Source organism: Rhamphochromis sp. 'chilingali' (assembly GCF_963969265.1).
Source record: "Rhamphochromis sp. 'chilingali' genome assembly, chromosome: 8".
Lineage (NCBI taxonomy): Eukaryota > Metazoa > Chordata > Actinopteri > Cichliformes > Cichlidae > Rhamphochromis > Rhamphochromis sp. 'chilingali'.
In genome coordinates this window covers 41,329,529-41,349,396 of record NC_137935.1, presented here as the reverse complement: position 1 = coordinate 41,349,396, position 19,868 = coordinate 41,329,529, and the positions used below count along the sequence as shown (strand labels likewise).

At 43.4% G+C, this 19,868-nt stretch overlaps 1 protein-coding gene across 1 annotated transcript in view; it reads left to right on the top strand.

The window, feature by feature from the left end:
- LOC308400718 (chloride channel protein 2-like) overlaps nucleotides 1–19,043 on the top strand; it is a 60,172-nt gene extending 41,129 nt beyond the window's left edge. The window contains exons 13-24 of the mRNA XM_080888624.1: nucleotides 607–762; nucleotides 3,660–3,729; nucleotides 5,601–5,711; nucleotides 10,228–10,441; nucleotides 10,972–11,105; nucleotides 11,801–11,997; nucleotides 12,728–12,788; nucleotides 13,119–13,183; nucleotides 13,562–13,600; nucleotides 14,216–14,320; nucleotides 15,665–15,751; nucleotides 18,121–19,043. Of these exons, the coding sequence (XP_080744750.1) occupies nucleotides 607–762; nucleotides 3,660–3,729; nucleotides 5,601–5,711; nucleotides 10,228–10,441; nucleotides 10,972–11,105; nucleotides 11,801–11,997; nucleotides 12,728–12,788; nucleotides 13,119–13,183; nucleotides 13,562–13,600; nucleotides 14,216–14,320; nucleotides 15,665–15,751; nucleotides 18,121–18,291 (1,410 nt within the window). The 3' untranslated portion in view covers nucleotides 18,292–19,043. The remainder of the gene's footprint in view (nucleotides 1–606; nucleotides 763–3,659; nucleotides 3,730–5,600; nucleotides 5,712–10,227; nucleotides 10,442–10,971; nucleotides 11,106–11,800; nucleotides 11,998–12,727; nucleotides 12,789–13,118; nucleotides 13,184–13,561; nucleotides 13,601–14,215; nucleotides 14,321–15,664; nucleotides 15,752–18,120) is intronic.
- The last annotated feature ends 825 nt before the right edge of the window (nucleotides 19,044–19,868 follow it).

Sequence of the window (19,868 nt, the reverse complement as noted above, 5' to 3'; positions counted from 1 at the left end):
GAGTTTCCCCCCACAGAGGGACAAAAGGACCCCCTGATGATCCTCTAATCGCCTGAGCCAAGGTGTGAAACTGGGTGTGGGTCCCAATCAGCCAGAGTTTCGGGTGAGCTCATTGTGAAACCTGGCCCCACCTTATCATGCGAATTCCTGAGGTCAGATGGCCCAGGATGTGAGTGGGCGTTAAGGCGTCTGGGAAGGATCTCAAAACTGGATTATAAATGGCAGAGAGTTGGTGTCGTAAGCCCCGCCTCTGTTCAAAGATGGTCGCTCACAGTGGACATAGATGGCTTCTTTCACTCCTCTTTCAAACCATCTGTCCTCTCTGTCCAAAATGTGAACATTGGCATCCTCAAAGAGTGACCTTTATCCTTAAGATGCAGATGGACTGCTGAGTCTTGTCCTGTGGAGGTGGCTCTTCTGTGTTGTGCCATGCGCTTGTGAAGTGGCTGTTTGGTCTCTCCGATGTAGAGGTCTGAGCATTCCTCTACATGGACACCAACTATCTGTCATGTGTTTCTGTTTCTATTATCTGTGAAAGAGCTCCGACTCAGTCACAGTCGTAGTAATTGTATTTTTTTTATTTGTTTAATTTTCCAAATTTTCCAGCTGACACAGAACGAGGCTTTGGTCACATTACTGGACAACCGCACATGGACTAAAGACGGCATCGCTGAAGAGTTTGACTACATTGGAAACGCACGAGTCTGGATGCACCCACAAGTCACCGTCTTCGGCACACTGGCCCTTTTCACCATAATGAGAGTAAGGTGAAAATATGTGTACAAAGCTGTAGGTTTGATTTATGCTAGTAAATGTGTCTGTCTGCAAGTTTTCATAATGTATAAAATGAATTTGTCATTCTATGTAAAGTATGTTAAATTCATGCACAATTCCTGACAGGATTTATTATACATACACGGGGTGCTATCCCCCCTTTTTAATCCAGAGGTCCACATTTACTTACATGTGAATGTGTTATTAATGTCTTTTTAAAAGCTTTCCCATGTTAATTTTATTTGCTGGAAAGAAGATATGTCCCTCTGCTGGTGCTGCAGCTTACTGCGAGTGCAACTAGTGCATGCATGTCCATTTCATGCTTTGGAGAGGCAAAGTGTGAAATGGAAACAGTGGACTACTCTATGTATTACATGCTTTGCTTTGATACTAGGTTGGTCTGAAAGCTGCGTGTGCAGCACACATGCATTTAAAGAACACTGACGGTAGGACATGATTTTCTATCATGGTGTAGGAGTGTCAGGTGCACACTGATATTGGCTCTGTCACACCGATCTTGCTAGTGAGCTGATGTCAATGTTAAACGTATAAGCTGCATTCTTGTCTTTGAATAAGAAACTTTGAATGATTATTTTATGGTTAATGGTTCCAAACATCTTAACATAAGAAGATGATCCAGCTAGGCTATCATTTTGACTCTAAAGGGGTCGGCAACCCTGGGCATGCGTGCCACAGCTGGCACGCAAAGGGTTAAATGATGGCACGGCACACAGTGAATTAATCTGAGAAGGTGCATTAAAAAATAATAATCTATGGACGGGCCACTGGTGCACATCACTAATTAGCTTACATTAGTTGTGCCACTTCCACATTCCAACACTTCAAACGTTCAAGAGCTGTCTGCTCAGCGCAGCATCAGCACCACGAATTCACAATGCAGGTGTTTGGACCAATGCTTTCTTTTCTGATTAAACCAGAAAGCTTTAATGGGCAGCTGGATTTGTCTCGTGCATTTTCACCTGCTGGACATCACTACCTGACAAGTGTAACTGTCTTCAGAGCATTGCACAGGCCTTATTGACAGTGTTTGGCTCCACATATCTGTGTGAGCAGACTTTCTATCACACAAATAATGTTCTCAGCACCTCCCATAGCCGTCTGACTGCCGGACACTTGGAGACCTGTGTCTCTGAGTGGGAGACCATAGACCACAATAACATGTATTAACAAACATGCCTTAGTATTTTTCCTTATCACTTTTGTGAGTAGACCATAAATAGCATTTGTATTTTCTGTCGTACAGTTCCTTTGCTGTTATAGAGTTCTTGTTTTGGATAAAAAGTGTTTTTTTTTATTTGCTTTTTGTTTAAAACAGCTGATCTGCACTTTGCCAACATCGGCGAACAAATATAGTTCTTTAAAATTATTCTATATAGCGTGGAACTGTTGAGCATGATTGCTAATGCAATGGTTGATATGGCACATTGACTTCTGAGGAAACGTTCTGATAATGAGTAGCATTATCAGAACGGTTGCCGACCCGTGATTTAGACCAAGGGTATTCAACTGAAATTTAAGGATGTCTGGTCAGAGAAAACTTCCTCAGTCAATTTACTATGCAAGCTACAATGCATGTGACCAATTTGTGCATCTCCTGTGTTAGGGCTGGGCGATATATCGAGTTTTTTAAAAATATCGATTTATTTTCATGCGAGATATAAGATGTGACAATATCGTTTATATCGATATAGTCTATGTTACGTTATAATTATACTTGTGGAGCCGCAGGTTTGCCTCTTTCGTCCACTTTTGTCTCTACGCTGCGTTACTCGGCCTCGCCTCTCCTTCACTAAACACAACTCCCCCTCCCCCATAGCTTCACCTGCAGGCAATGACAAGATGAAAGTGGAAAATCTCCGTTAGCGAGTTACCGCGGATCGCCCCGTGCATTGGGCTGGACGGCGTCAACGTGTTAGCGAGCTAACCGCGCTAACGAGCTAACCGCGCTAACGACATGCAGCCCACAGGGGCTGCACGGCCTAAAATCCTTTCATTTTCTCAAAAATCGACAGCGCGCCTTATGTATGAATTCTGGTTGTGCTTACTGACCGCGAACCGATTTTATGTGGTACACAGCGCTCAGCAATCTGTCAAAAAATGTTTTAATATGACTTTGCTAAGCTACGGAGCTGCACCGCTTGATGGATTGTCGGAGGATTACGGCTACCGGGGAGGAGCCTCGCGGAGTGATACGTACTGTGTGTGTATAAGGACCACAAATGGCACCTGTTCAGAGACGTGGTGCAGCTGTGAAATCTGTCTCTTTGTTATTATGCTCAGCGTCTATTAGTTTACATTTTGACTGCATAATTGTGAGCTTTTTGTTATGCACAAAAACAACATTGTTTTCTTTTATTTATGGACCATGATTATTTAATAAATACTGATAATTTATTTTTGAGTAATTTCTTCATGTACATCTACGCTGTATGTAAATAAAAGTGCCCGTGTGACAGCTGGGACACAGTGTGACTAAGAACTCTCTTTTTGTTCTTAACTTATGGCTTTAAAAAAAAATCGAGATATATATCTTATATCGCCATCCAGGTAAAAAATATTGAGATATGAATTTTGGGTCATATCGCCCAGCCCTATCCTGTGTGCACACACTGGCTACAATAAGCCTATAGAAAAGAGCTGTGCAAATTAAAATAACCCTACAGTAAATCTAAAAAACTTTGAGCAGAGTAAAACAGAAATCGCGCATTGAAACCAAATAGGTCAAGGTCTGTATAAAGTAGCATCTGGGTTTAGACTGCGGTCTGCCTTGTGGTGAGCTGGAATCTAGAAACACACCAGATAATACCATGCAGCTCCTGGAATGTCACCCTATTCTTTCTGTTGATGTCTTCTTCTTCTTTTAGTTCTGGATGTGTGCCTTGGCCATCACCATGCCAGTGCCCTATGGAGCCTTCATGCCAGTACTTGTCATTGGTAAGATGTGTGTTTTTCTGTGAAGAAGAACAGATGAAACACATTTGAAGGCGTTAACACAAGGCTCAGGGGTGAACAGTCATTTGCCATGACTGTGAGGGGAGAGAAACAGGATAAAGGCACAGTTGAAGACAGCCAGAGATTAATAAATAAAAATTGTAGTTGTATATATACACACAGAATGAAAAGAAATGGGAAAAAGGAAAGACTCCCCCAGCAGGCTAGACCTAAGGCAGCATAACTAAGGAAGGATTCAGGGTCACCAGCCCTAATGATATGCTTTGGCAAAAAGGAAAGTTTGAAGCCTAATCTTGAAAGTAGAGATGACTAACTGAATGCTTATCAGGGAGTTTTTAGGACATCCAGATAATAACGACTGACAGCATTCCAGCCTAGAAGTAACACATCCATGAATTTGTTTTTCAACATCACTCAGACAAAATATTTGTGTAGCATGTTTAAAAAGTGAATAAAGGCAGACCTATATTTTGTTTAACATGTGCATTGAGTCAGATTCCTCACTGTGTTACTGGAAGTTCAAGTAATGTCATGCATGCCTAGCTGTGAGTAATCACCAGTGGACAAAAGAAGTATTCTTGAAGGGTTTAGCTAGTGGTTGTGTGAAGTTGCTTGCTTGCTGTCATTATGCAAAAATGGTAACAGAGAGGTTTTTACGCCAATACTACAGAAAACATTGTGAATGATTTGGTTACTAGCAGATTGCTGGGGTTGACAGTAGTTTGCAGTAATGATAGTCAAGAAGAAATTGACTTGCCTACAAACATTTGCCAACTACCCATCGAGGAGCACTGAAACTGTAGAGTGGTAAGAAACCTCAAAACAGAGACCTTCAATACTCCTTCAACAGGCATCTCCGAGAACGTTAGAGCACTTTTGCAAATATGTGATGTCTTGATAAATCGAGCAGATATTTGAAGTTTACACAGCACCATTCTCGCATGAAAATATCTTAAAAGTTTATTTTGTGACCCAGACAGAGTAATCTTTCAAACTCTGCCACTCTGTGTTCCTCCGCCACTGCCTCGTTTGAGTTTTGGGCGAAATGGATTCTGGGATATTGCATTTCGTCATTTCAAGCTGATGGGCAAGCCATAGGCAACCGTGTCTTGGCTGGCCTCACCCTGGGGACCAGCATGGGTACTGGAGCAGACTGAATGGCAATCCCACCCGAGTAGGTGCGGGTGCAGGAGTAGGCTGCCCTCACATTGGAAGACAGGACAAGCACTGGCAACAGCTGGGCGTCAGCTGTCCCCGCCTGAATAACAGAAATGGGTGCAAGAATGTTTTTGAGCTGAGATTATTTCAATGATTTTGGTGTTTGTGAAGCTGACAGCAAAGTAAGTGAAATTATTGTCTCAGAATTGGACAATGTTCAAGGTGACGTTTAGGTCTTTGAGTCAGCAGAATATATCACTGGGTTTTCTGTTCACCAGCCCGGTGACACTTAACGCACTGTTTCCAGTCCTGTAGAGACTGAGTTCTTGGTTCCCCAGTCGGCCTTTTCCAAGACTAAAATCTGTGAACTCCTTCATTTTCCAGAGTTCTCCAGTGGACCACATTGGAGTCTTTGCAAGGTTCATTTTGGCCCCTGAACCAAAGTTTGACAACCCTATTTTAGATTACTGTAGTGACTGATTCAATAATGATTTCAAAACTCAATACTTTTTTTGTTTTAGATAAATTTTATATTTTGACTTAGCAATTTATTTTTGTCAGGCTGATGGTGCTCAAGCCACAGCGATTTCAGTTTTCTGTGCACATGTTTGAAAATTCTTGCAAGTCTAAGAACTGCTGATTTTGATAAACAGCCACATACTGATTGTGAATCTCTATCTCCTTCCACATTTCAGGGGCCGGCTTGGGGCGTCTGGTTGGAGAATGCATGGCATACTGGTTCCCGGAAGGCATTCATGCAGGTCATGCTATCTATCCCATAGTGCCAGGAGGCTACGCTGTGGTGGGTAAGTTAGCGACTCTCTCCTGACTACATTCTACTTAAAATGACAAATACTTTCTTTGGTACAAAGTAAATAAAATAACATTCTTAACATTTTGGAGACCCTTGTAGCTCACAAAGAACCCTATGCACACACCTCGGGAGTTTCGTGAATGTTTCAGCACTTTTGCTTTCCAGTGGAGACACTGTAGCGGCGCATGATCTGAACAGAGGATAAAAGAGTCGCCCAGGAGGTAGTAATGAAGAAGGTCAACCAACCACTGTATTGCCAGATACTGCTCGTCCACAGAGCTGTATCTACCTTCCCGCTCAGATAGCTTCTGGCTTATATAAATGACCAGACAGTCAACCCCCTCACCTGCTGGGACAAAGCTGCCCCAACTTGGAAGGCCTTAAACAGGCAGGGGTCTCAAACTCAAATGAGCCGCGGGCCACTTCTGGCACCGTCATCTCATTGGAGGGCCACTTAAGTGTCCAAGTAGTACAAAAAAACAAAAACACCCACTAATATTTCCTAAAATGTAGTGTGTTGTTTGTTTTATTTAATTCCAAATATTGTGTAACAAGACAAAATTGCAAACATGAAAACAATTTTTTTCTCACTCTTAACTATCTGAATCCTTTCAGTTTCATTTGTCATATGCAAGTTAGCACAGGGTCAGCATTGCAATGAAATGTATTTGACGAGTAGAAGACAGTCACCCAGCAGTATAGCACAGTATAGTACAGTAGTTTCAAATAAACAGCTCTTTCTGGCCAGACACGTGGCAGCACTTTTGCTATTTTGTTTGTATTTAACAAAATAAAAATGCAGGCATAAGCATACACATTAGTTTTCGACTACAAGTGAAAATTTTCCTTCCAAATAAATCTCTCACTGAACTAACACAGCCCTCAACATGTTTGCACTCTCTTGTTACCTCGGCCAGGCCAGTAACTAGCTTTACTTTGCTAGCGAGAGAAAGAAGCGTTGAAAGGCTGCTCCAGCAGAACTTTATTGTTTCGGAGGAAAACACGAACACAGTGTACAGTCGAGTCTTAATAGCTTACTGGGCTCGTCAGGCACTCTTTTTGGCTGCAGTGGTTATTTTTATATTTACATGCTTCCATCTCCCAAGCACCACCTCACCTCCTCTCTGGTCGTGCAACATGGGCAAGATACGATGGCTGTCGTTTTCTCTATCTGAAGGTTGCCTGCAGATAGATACTGTACCTCTGTCCAACTGTACACTTCTTTGGGTTGGCTAAGAGCCCCACCTGCCTCAGGCACTCCAGGACCATGGACTTCCATTGCATATGCTCCGCCGAAAACTGATCTGGTCTGTAGCTGTCCAAATGGAAATATTGGCTTCAGGCCCACTCCAACGTTCGAGCGGGGAGCTAGGGCTGGGCGATGTGACCCAAAATTCATATCTCGATATTTTTTAGCTGGATGGCGATATAAGATATATATCTCGATTTTTTTTTTTTAAGTTTTAAGTTTTAAGTTAAGAACAAAAAGAGAGTTCTTAGTCACACTGTGTCCCAGCTGTCACACGGGCACTTTTATTTACATACAGCGTAGATGTACATGAAGAAATTACTCAAAAATAAATTATCAGCATTTATTAAATAATCATGGTCCATAAATAAAAGAAAACAATGTTGTTTTTGTGCATAACAAAAAGCTCACAATTGTGCAGTCAAAATGTAAACTGATAGACGCTGAGCATAATAACAAAGAGACAGATTTCACAGCTGCACCACGTCTCTGAACAGGTGCCATTTGTGGTCCTTATACACACACAGTACGTATCACTCCGCGAGGCTCCTCCCCGGTAGCCGTAATCCTCCGACAATCCATCAAGCGGTGCAGCTCCGTAGCTTAGCAAAGTCATATTAAAACATTTTTTGACAGATTGCTGAGCGCTGTGTTCCACATAAAATCGGTTCGTGGTCAGTAAGCACAACCAGAATTCATACATAAGGCGCACTGATTTTCCGCTTTCATCTTGTCTTTTTTTTCTTTTTTTTTTGCCTGTCCCGTTTGGCTCTTTTGCCATCAGAATTGTTGTCTAAAGGCAAAGAAAGATGCCCAACGGATTTACTTTACCAAATTGACCATCCCAGCCTTGCCGTAATGGTCCATTTGATTCACCTTTTATTGTTAATTTTATTTTCACTTGCTGAATACGGGACAGACTTGACTGGGGGAAAGAAGGGGAGAAAGAAAGAGGGAAAGAGAAACAGCTGAGAAGAGGGACGGGGGAGAAGGGCAAAAACCAAAAACCAACAGAACGGGCAGAAAAAAAAATATATCGATCACCTGGATCACCTGTTGAGAAAGAAAAAAGAAAACAAGCAGAAGAGAACAAGAGTCATAGAATAAACAACATCACAATGATGAAGCAGGTATGGAGGAGATCAAAACTCCAGACATCCAGAGGCCCCCAGAACACAAGAGACCAAGGAAGACCAACAGAGGGGCAGCCGCGCCACTGTCCCAGAAAGAGCTGAGGAGAGTCCCAGATGAGGGCTCACTCAGCAGCCGCGGAGCAGAAGCCAGGGGGAGTTGCAGTGACGCGCCCGTGAGCTCCGCCGGCAGCCAGCTGTGCCTGAGTGACCGAGCCCCAGGCTGAGAGGCCGAGGGCACCCCACCTCCGAAGTGGCCCGAGCGAGCCCCAGGCTCCAGGCCCCAATAAGCGGCCGCCAAGGAGTGAGCCGGTGTGTACCTGGACGCCCATCCCCGGACACAAAGAACCACCAACGCACCGATGTCTGAGGGAGTCCGCCACTGGCAGGGGAAGTGGTGGTGGGTGGAGATAGGCCTCCAAACCTTGGAGGGCCTGAGATGTCCCCAGAGAGGTGGCACCTGACACCCAACCTGACATATAGACACAGATATACAGGCACACACAGATACAAACATCCATTCCCACCCTCATGCTCTCATATGCACTTACTCCACACTCAACCAACGTGGAGACAGACATAAAGAGACGCTGTACACACGATCACACTCCCCAAGCGTACTCTAAGCCCCGGGTATAGGTACCCTTGCCCCTGGAGGGGGGAACTGCACCCAGACCCAGGTGGTGTTATCCTTTTCCCTGCGGTGGGGGGAGGCAGACCGCCCCGACTCCGCAGCAGCAGGGAGGCCCCACACTCCAGACCGCAGTCGGACGGCCAACTCCTCCTCCTGGCCCCCCCGCTCCAGCAGGTCGCAGAGAATGGGGGTGAGAGAAGACTCCAAACCTCCCTCCACCCGCTCATTGTAGTGTTGATGCATGTGTGTTCTAAGGTGCATTTAAAACCCAGGAGGGCATGGAGCTACCTGCCAGAGAGCAGCAGGTAAGCGCATAGTCCCTCCTGCTGGCCCTCAATGTCTACGTGTATTTAACCTTGAGAGGTGGGCAACGACGCCAGGGGTGGGGTGTACACCCTGATGGTAATTTGGACTCCGTGTATCGTGCCCACCCCCAAGATCCTATATGTATGTGTAATGAGAGTGTGAGTAATGTGAATGTCTAAGTTGTGAGATAAAATTGAGGCAGAGGCAGCCAGAAGGGGACGGGGGACGGGGGCGGGGGGGGGGGGGGGGGTAGCCTCCTCTGCACCCTGGTGACATACCCCTACTCCAAGGCCCTGCATGTGTGGGTGGTTGTGGTGGAGCGGGAAGAGGGAGGCAGCTGGAGAATCTTGTCATTGCCTGCAGGTGAAGCTATGGGGGAGGGGGAGTTGTGTTCAGTGAAGGAGAGGCGAGGCCGAATAACGTTGCGTAGAGACAAAAGTGGACGAAAGACAGGCAAACCTGCAGCTCCACAAGTATAATTATAACGTAACATAGACTATATCAATATAAACGATATTGTCACATCTTATATCTCGTATGAAAATATATCGATATTTTTAAAAAAACTCGATATATCGCCCAACCCTACGGGGAGCCCCTCCACAAAGTGTTCGAGTACCCCCGTCTCCACCAGAGCCAGGGCCGGGCCACAACTATAGGGCGGTAGTCACCTGGCAACTGCGCCAAACAAGGCGTCTGGCATAAGAGTACGGCCGGTCCTCATGCCCCGTCAAGTCTCCTGTGAATCGTTGGAGGTGGTCCTTCAGTGTGAGCTCCAGCTGGTCAACATTTTCCCATTGGCCATCTGCAAAACAACCCCTTGCCATCACAGGTGAGCTGAGAGCCGCCAGCTGAGCTTCCTCATCAGCAGAGGCAGCAGCCACAGTGTCCAATCTTCCTTAAGTGCACCCTCTCCCATGTGGTATAGAGTCACCTCCACATTGGGAGTAGTGGTGGTGCCAGCAAGGAGCCAACCCTACAGCTAGGCTCTCCACCACATCCATCTGGCACTTGGACTAGTCCTGCAGAAGGCCACGAAAGTCACGCTGTATGGTCACCATTTGAACTAGTGCCTCAACTGGCTAGGCTAGTTGTTGGTCTGCCATGCTGCAACTGGGTTTTTGGCACAACTGTAGCACACAAACATTTAAGCAGTAATTTCTCTCGCTGTTCCTCTTCCCAACAAAAGGTGCTGCAGCTTTGTCCGGAGCAGTCAGCCACTCATTTTCCACCGTGGTCATGGTGCTTGAGTTGACTGGACAGATCTCCCACCTTCTGCCGGCCCTGATAGCAGTGGTCCTGGCCAACCTTGTGGCCCAGTCCCTGCAGCCCTCCATCTATGACTCCATCATCAAGATAAAGAAGCTTCCCTATCTCCCAGAGCTGGGCTGGGGTCAGCACGAGTATGTATACACTGGAGAAACACAAGCACACAACTGTCATGATAAATAGGTTTTGGCCTTTTGAAAAACTAGAAGTGGGAAACATCAAACAAGAATAATTTTAACTGTTTAATTATTAAAAGCTAATAATAACTGCCCCCCCAAAAAACAAACAAACAAAAAACTAACGTATTACGTAGGTAATTAAGAACATTTGGAAATGCTTGAAATCAATGTACATAAACAATACTAAGTTAATATCTGATCAGGTATTTGGTGACTGAAATGATACAAATTTCATAAAGTTGTCTTCTTCGATGTTCAAGTCGAAGCTGGTCAGTCACAGCGGTTGGCTGCTCCTCATTGGGCCCGATTCTCCTCCCATTAAAATGGAGCTGCATGGAATTAAACAAGAATCTATAAAAAAAAAATCTTCCTACAGAACTTTGTTGCTGCCATTTATTTCCCTAAAAGCATGCTCATGTTTTTCCTACTCTCGCGAGTCCTTCCTATCTACAGCAGATTAATAATCCTCTCCGTTCTCATTTCAGGGTGTATAACATTCGTGTGGAGGACATTATGGTGCGCGACGTGCAGTACATCACACTCAGCTGCAGCTACAGAGACTTGCTAAACATCCTAATGAAAAGTCGACTAAAGGCTCTACCCCTGCTCAAATCAGCTGGTAAGTCACTGCTACACACTGTGATGTTCATATAATAACTCACTACCCCCATGAATAAACACATACATGAACAATAGATACGTCTGTTTTTAACATGACTTTATCTATTAGAATCGACGATGTGTTGCACTGCATGAGGCAAATGGTGGTCACACCAGATACTGACCGGTTCTGGGTCCCCAGACCCCCAATAGCGCAAAAAACTGCACATTCCAGGGTGGCCTTTTGTTGTGGGCAGTCTGAGGTACACCTGTGCACTACTCATGATGTCAGATCAGCATCCTGATGTGGCACACCTGTGAGGTGGGATGGATTATCTCAATATAGCAGATGTGCCCACTACCACACATTTGGACTGATTTGTGACCACTGTTTGGGAGGGATGGTTATATTGTGTATCTGGAATGAATTTTAGGTCTCTACGTCCATCCCATGGGGAATGGGAGCAGTAACAAAGGTGTTGCGTTTATATTTTTGTTGAGTGTAAGAGGCAACTGTACAAGTGGAGGACGAAAGAAAAAGAAGCAGGCCTAAAAAATATATATATGTGACCTTAAGAAAGAGGACATGCCTCAAGGACATGGTTGGGATCGCCACAGTTAGCTCACTCCTTATTTCTAAAACAAGTTTACACACTCTTCCCTTATCTCACATAAAAACCTGCTCCTTCGCCCCTTTTTATCCTCCTCTCCCAGAGTCAATGATCCTGTTGGGTTCCATTGAGCGTACCCAGCTCCAGTCGCTGCTCTCGCAGCAGCTCAGCTGTGCCAGACGTCTGCAGTGCATCAAAGAACGAGGCGCTGAGGCGAAGAAGCTCCTCTCCACTGAGTCGAACCCACCCAGCAATAACAACAGCAGCCTGCAGACAGGCCCGGAGGAAGGCCACATCCAGGTGAGAGGTCACAGGAGGACGCATGCTTTGTGAAAGGAGCTCTAATATGAGTGACAGATTCAACATTTTCTTTCACCTGAAACTTTAGACTTATCTGCATGTTTGTTATGTTCACCCATTCACCTGCTCATGCTTCATTGTTTTTTTCCTCAGTTCTCACTCTCGCTCCACACCCCGTCTGGTCCATTGCTTGCTCATAGCAATTGTTGTGTATCAAAGTGTTGAATTGAATGAATGCACGAGGTCATTTCTGTGTTTGCAGAGGAAATAAACTGAAATTGGCAGACAGGTTGCAGATAGATGTCTATAGATGAAAGATGTTTTGTTGCAGCTGCTGCACTGCATTGCTTAACATGAGTGAGTGGCTAAGCAGAACGTCCTCAGGCATGGATGTGGAAGTCGAGCAGTCTGCTGTGATACTGTCTGCTTTTGATTTGATATTGTCTGATATGTTGATAAGCATATTTTCTTGGCAAAACATGATTTTTTTTTCTGGCCTTTTCAAAAATCCTCAGTATACGTAGAGAAGATGTTGTCAGGGAAAGGAAAGTCAGCAGGGGGACTGACTGAGGTCATACATTTGAGGCCAGACTAATATGAGAATTCTTAGTGTAGCTCTGGTGCTGCAGGTTTGCTCTCTTCATTCGTGTGCTCGTGTTTCTGTTGCATCAGCCCACAGTAGTGCACGTGATTGTGATTTTGTTTAATCAGTCTGTGTGTGTGTGTGTAGGTCACTAATGAGGAGCTGAACCCGCCGCCTGTGGTGGAGCGACCCACTGAGCTTTCCAACAGTAAGAACTACACTTACCTGTGCAAATACATGCACACAGCAGAGTTTCAGAAGACCAGATTGATGTGGCTCGAAACAAAAGGAAATAGAAATTCAATAGAAGTGTGGGTTTTGCTCTCTCTGTTCCTTATGTGACGAGCAGCTCCTGAAACTGTTTGAATTAAATAGGTATAAACACACTGGTTTTTCTAGCTCACACTTTAAATGTTTGCTTTGTGGCCACTGATTAAAAATACAAGACAAACCAGCTAATTTCACTCCCTGAGCTCACTAAGCTGGACCTCCTGACTATGTTGCGGTCTGTGTGTCTGTGTCTCTGTCTCTGATGCAGGCTCACGAGATGAATCAGGAGTCACACTGAGAAGCATTTTCTGTGCTAGTTCAGATGCAGAAGAGGTAAGAGAGTGACATCCCACCCACACACCCACACTTCCACCCTGCAGAAAGGTGTCCTAACATAGCCCGTCTCACTCAGACCTCTGGAGTATTTTGGCAGATTGCTGCAAAGCACGGCGTTGGTAGTTTGACACTGGACGTCATCATCAAACAGCATCAGCTTTAAGTTGCAATGTTGATGTCCTTGTAGTCACTCATTCAGTGACTCATGTCATTTTGTCCATCTTCTGTGCACAGACATAGTGCTAAATGTTTATGGAGGTAACAACCTGCTGAGGGCTGTTGTTTGCCTTTACCTGTGTTTGTGGCATTCACACTGAGTTGTGTTATTGGGTTCAGTGTACACGCTGACTATCGTTGCTTTCTGTTGCTTCTCAGGTACAAGATGATCGAGATGTTCAAGATCCCACTAGTGAGGTAAGATGTTCAGACAATCCACACAGACAGAGCAACCAATGAGCAGATCACAAGCGGTCGCAGTAGAGTGTTCGTTGCTCTGGGACATGAGAAAATGGGGGGACTACAAAGGTTTCCACCCAGCCCCCTGTTCAGATTTAGAAATGAGGAATTCTCTTGGATAAGAGGCGAAACATCTTCAAAAACAAGAGTTTGAAAAGAAGGTGATGGAACTGTTTTCAGATTGTCTTAAATGGTAAATGGCCTGTATTTGTATAGCGCTTTTCTAGTCTCTAAGGACCCCAAAGCGCTTTACACATCCAGTCATCCACACATTCACACACTGGTGATGGCAGCTACATTGTAGCCACAGCCACCCTGGGGCGCACTGACAGAGGCGAGTCTTAGCCAGCAGTGTGACAGCAAATTGCTCTGTTGGTGTTTAAGATAAGATGAGGCCTAATTATTCAAAAAATACACTTTAGGCCAAGAATGACAGGTTGTATTACTGTAAGCGAATCATTTATTACAAACTAAAGTCATCTTAAGGGAAAATAATGTAGATCACTAACTGCTATGAAGTGATCAATCCAACACGGGATGCTGAAAAGGAGTTTCACTCTTGTTGACTTGCAGATTACAGACTGGGAGGCAAGGCAACTTGATGAGAGGGTCAACTTCAACAACTGCAAGATTAACCCTGCCCTGATCCAGCTGCTGGAGTGTACATCACTGCATAAGGTTTGAATTCTGAATACTGCGACAGTCAGTCTGTATGTGTCTGTCACAGTGACAGCAGTATTTTCCAGTGTTTTAGGGTTAGGGGACAACGGTTGACTTGTATTTGATCCTTTAAAGAACGTACGTATGATTTAAAATGATAAATTAATGCAAGGTGACCTAAAATGAAAAGATCCACAAACAGTTTGGCAGAACAAAATGTATATATTACATCCTATATATAATATTATAATACATATATAATATTACATCATGTCTACATATACACACTGCAATTTCAAACTGCACCATTTCTGTTACTTTCAAAATAAGTGTATTCCATAACAAAGCAATTGTGGCAAATGTTTTTTGCCGACTGGGTGATGGCTCAACGTTGTCCTAACAATGATCAATTAGAGAAAAACAAAGATTTGATGTTATAAGAGCAAAGTGAAAAAACAAAGGAAAAACAAATACATCTCAGATACAGATCAACTGCAAAGAAAAGGAAAAAGAATAACTATTGTTTTGCTGAAAAAGGAAGGTCCTTATGAAAACTACTAACTCCAAAACCAGCATGTGTCATTAACCAATATTAGTGCCTTCACAGATGTGTGCTAATGGTCCTCATCGAGCTGCCACTTTAACTGTCTGCTAACAGCCCTCGGTTATAGACAAACGTGACCACGACTGAGAAGTCAACAGATTCTGCCTTTTAAAGTTGAAAGACATCATCCAACTTTCAGCACCACTTATTTAAAGATTTAAGTCGGTGTATACTTTTGAACACGTGTGGAGAAAATCCTAAACAGATCTGAACTTGTGCACCCAGTTCCTGCTTTTTAAAGATGCTGCTCAATCATTCAACAGTTCAAAGAAACCATTAAAAGCCCCCATGATATTCATGCTCATGATGAGTGTTGTAAACTACTGACCACAGTTGTATGTATGCTAACCGCAGCCCATATTACTGCCTCACTAAACTTAACAAAATAGTAGCCTATATTACTTCCGTAACACACATAATACACCCAATAAAATCCTGTGTGCAGGTCACATGTGCAGATTAAACAAATGTGTTTTGATTAGCTTCAAACATTTCTTAAAGCCATCAAGTCGAGTTAATAGAGAGTCTTCTGTCCACAGGTGTACACGGCTTTGTTAAGCATGTCGGTTCCCCCTCGCAAATTTCCCACAGTGGAAAAAAAAAAATCCCATTTAGCTGAAAATGTGACAGGTTGAATGACTCAAATGTGATTAGATATTGGTGAAGTTTGGATAATTAAGATCAGTGGTGCATTTTCCAAACTGGACTTTAGGTAAGAAGAAAGTTTTTACCTACAGACCTCTGCTGTTTTCCTACAGACCTACACCATCTTCTCTCTGCTGGGCCTCGACCACGCCTACGTCACCAGGATCGGACGCCTCATCGGGGTGGTTTCCATCAAAGAAGTAATAGTCTCTCTTTACAGGACTTTTGGGGTGTATGGGTTTGATCGCTTAATCAGCTGCGCTCCACCAGCAGAGTTGGTAAAAGTACAGACATTCTGTACTCAAGCAGAAGTACAAATACTACTATTAAAAAATATTACTGTAAAAGTTGAAGTACAGAATCAACTTCTTTACTCCAGTAAAAGTAAAAACGTACAGGCTCTGAAAAGCTCTTTGGAGGATGTTTCTGTTTCTGTGCAAAGCTAACTGAACCTTGTGCTATATTAGCATAATATTAAAATAATATCAGTAGATTTTAATACAAACTTTATTAAACTCTAAATATTCTCATCTTGAATCAGAAGTAAATAGAAAGCAGCTCTATTTTCTTATGCCTACATTATAGTTGGGGACTGTAAACAGGGAAATGTGCACCGTCAGAGGTTAAAGTGGGGGAAACTAAACTAAACTAAACTGGTTGTAATGGTTCAGTGTGGGGAAAAGAATCAAACTCACATTCATTTCCAGTAGATTTTCTTAGTGTACAGGCTGTGATCAGCGGAGCTGCTAACACACCTGGATTCAACCAGATGTTTCCTGCACTGACTCTACACTGTTTATGCCGCCTTTACGTTAGACTGGATGAAGTTGGTGTGAAGGTGGAATTCAGTGAATGAATCTGTGCTACACTGTGAGCTAACTGTGACCACGAAACACAGCCACTGTGCAGCAGTCACTGTTCTTTACTTTAAACCAATCACAGTGCAGCAAACTAACCTGTTTATCCTGCACTGACCTGTGAGTGACAGCAGTTAGTCTGCCCGTCGTTCTCATCTTTCTCCATCTCTGAGTGAAGCTAGCGCTCTTTCTTTTCTCTCCCTGTGAAATCCAGCAGCTGCACTTTAGCTGAAACACACTGTGAGACAAACGGCACACAGTTTGTGTGTTTGCTGAGTTGAAAAGTCACAATAACTTCACAATTTAAAAAAAAAGCTTATGCTCACTCCTCTTCTGTAGGGCTAGCTAGATGCCAAAGTATCACAACCGCAAATTATGGACCTGCAGTCGTTCCGATGTTGAAAGGAAAAAACAAACCAAAAACTCACCACCGTCCCACTTTTAAGCCCTGACTTCTCTATGACATTTCCTTGTGATTAATAAACAAACAGACATCCTTTCATGTGTTTCTGTTTAGACTCACACCAGTTTGGTGTTTGGAGGCTTGCAGTGATGTGAAATAATAACTCATATCTGTTACAGCAAAAGCAATGAGCCTGTTTTGAAAATGTAAGAAGAACAGATATGTGTTTAAATATGTAGGGAGTAAAAGTAAAAAGAAGTCAGAAAATTAAGTCCTCTGGTAAAGTACAGATACCTAAAAATTGTACTAAAGTATAGTAACAAAGTATTTGTACTTTGTTCAATTCAATTCAATTCAATTTTATTTATACAGCGCCAAATCACAACAAAAGTCACCTCAATGCGCTTTATATTGTACAGTAGATACAGAGAAAAACAATCATATGACCCCCTATGAGGAAGAACTTTGGCTACAGTGGGAAGGAAAAACGCCCTTTTAACAGGAAGAAACCTCCGGCAGAACAGGCTCAGGGAGGGGCGGGGCCATCTGCTGCGACCGGTTGGGGTGAGAGAATTATGTCCCACCTCTGTCCAACAGCAAGAAAAAACACAAACCCAGTCAGGGCAGATAAACCCATCCTCTCCCAGTCTGCCCGTCTCTCACACAGACACTGTCACATCTCTGATCGACGGACGGCTAAACTCTCAGAGCACATTGACAGGATCTGCAGCACTTTTACTCACAACAGCCAAAACATCCCATATTTAAAAGAAGCCAATTAAAGGAAAAGCTCTGAAAGACCAAAACATTGAGGTACACCCTTTTTAATAAAGAAATTATACAGCTGAAAAAAAAGCATTCTTATTATGTACTGACAGAACAACACATTACATATGTTCCTTTAATGCGGGGATAATAGATTAATATGCACATAAAATGTATACATCATTGCTTTTATTAGATATGAATTTTTATGTGCTGTACATATAAAGTCTTCAGGCATGAGAAACTCTGAGCCTTAAAAAGCAGGTCGTGCAACTGGCACTACTACTACGTTGTTTCTTTCTCTCTACTGTCACCACCTCTTTCTCCCTTTAATGCTATATGACTATGGTGGTGATCTGGCACCATATAAATTAAACTGCAATCCAAAATAATAAGATAAGATAACCTTTATTAGTCCCACACGTGGGAAATTTGTTATGAGCTTAAAGCCTTGAGTTATGTTTGTGTTTGCATGGCTCAAACAACTTTATTGGGATGTTACTCACCTGGAATTGAACAATTCCTGCCTTCTTTCTTCATCTAGCTCCGTAAAGCCATAGATGGCTCAATGACTCTGAAAGGTGTGAAGGTAGCCCCCCCTATGGCCACCTTCAGGAACAGCAGCTTGAGCAGCAGCCAGAATGAGACCACCTATCTCCAAGCTGTGAGGCCACCAGAAGAGCACGTCACCGATGCACCAAAGCACGTCTGCTGACGTGACCAACGGCAAGTCTCGGGAGGAGAAGGAGGAAATGTCAAAGTGCTCAAGTCTTTAATCTCCCAAAGCTACACGTGCAAAAATCAAATACAGACAGTGCAATGTGTATAGGTCTGTACATTAGGGGGGCAGATGCCTCAGCTTTTGTGTTTTCCTGTTTCCACTCTCATTCCTTTCTTCTTCACTGACATACCTAATAGTCAGGTGTTAATTGTCATATATTATTGGTTATGTCTTAATAGTCAGGCTGAGAGCTGAACCTGTGCAAGCAGACGTGCTCCCTGCCAGTGATGGAGGCACCTGTAGCTAATTTCATCCTGTCGCCACAGCTCTCACAGGCATAGAAACACACCTGGATTGTTGTCCAAATGCTCATTTCACAAGTGCCTCCTCTTCGTTATCACCAGGAATAAGCAGAGAGTGTGAGTATGATAAGTGAGGTTTTCCCAAAGGAGAGCAGGGGCGCGGGGAGTCAGTTTGACCACATTCCACTCGTACTAAAACTTTAACCACATGTGAATTTTCCACGTACTATGTAGTATGTTCAGATTAAGGCTTAACTGTTACAATTTCATTAAAGATGAAGGATTTGAACTAAAAAAAATTTGATGTGATATTTTTCAGTTTCATGACTCAAAATAGTTGCTTCATATTTACTGAGGGTAAAAATTGCTTCTTTTTGTGTGGAGTTTAACCCTCACCCAACCAGACCGAGTCGAACAATATCCTGACCTATCTCACCTTTACACCAAAATCAGACATTGTGTTGTCAATCAACAGTGAATAAATGCATGACATTTTAACAAACCTCTGTTTTGTTTAAGAGTTCTTTCTGTCTCTACATTTTCATCAGGATTTCTGCAGCTGCTCGTCTTTGCCGTCTGCCCTCTTTCTACCCTGTAGTAACAGCTGGAGTGAAATTTGTCTTTCCAGATGGGTTTAAATGTGTTACGTCTAAAACATTTGCTGATACGTGTTTTCAGCAGTCATTCACACTTTTGCAAAATTTTGAAAGAAAAAAATTGTACATTAGTAAATCAAAAGTTGAAAGTAATTCAAAGCAGGACTACTTTGTCAGTAATGTCTTGTTCATTACCTTTTGCAATATTAAAGGATTATGATTGTAATAATTAACAGCTGCCTTGCTGCAGGCGGTGACTACAGAGAGTTCAGCAGGCTTGACTTGGATTTTTAGACACTACATGCTATTTCTGTCACAGTCTGTTTGGCTACACTCAAGCAGCAACCTTTCACTTGCTAACTGAATGCCTACACCACAACACTGTGGTGAAAACCACTTTGTATAACACTAAGCAGTCCTTAAATTGTCTCTTATGATCACAGCCATTTTTTATGAGTAAATATCACAGAAAAACCAAAAACTGCATCAGGAACTAGTTCTTACTCTGCAGCATGTGCACATCTGTGGCTGCTCCAAGTTTCCTGCAGCATTCTCTCCTTGTAAAGCAGTATTTCTAGGGGCCACTGGGAGGCAGCCTGTCATTGTCAACATGACAGCAAAAGTACTCCTCAGTTAGTGTAACTTTGACCTGTAACGCACAGGAGTAACACAA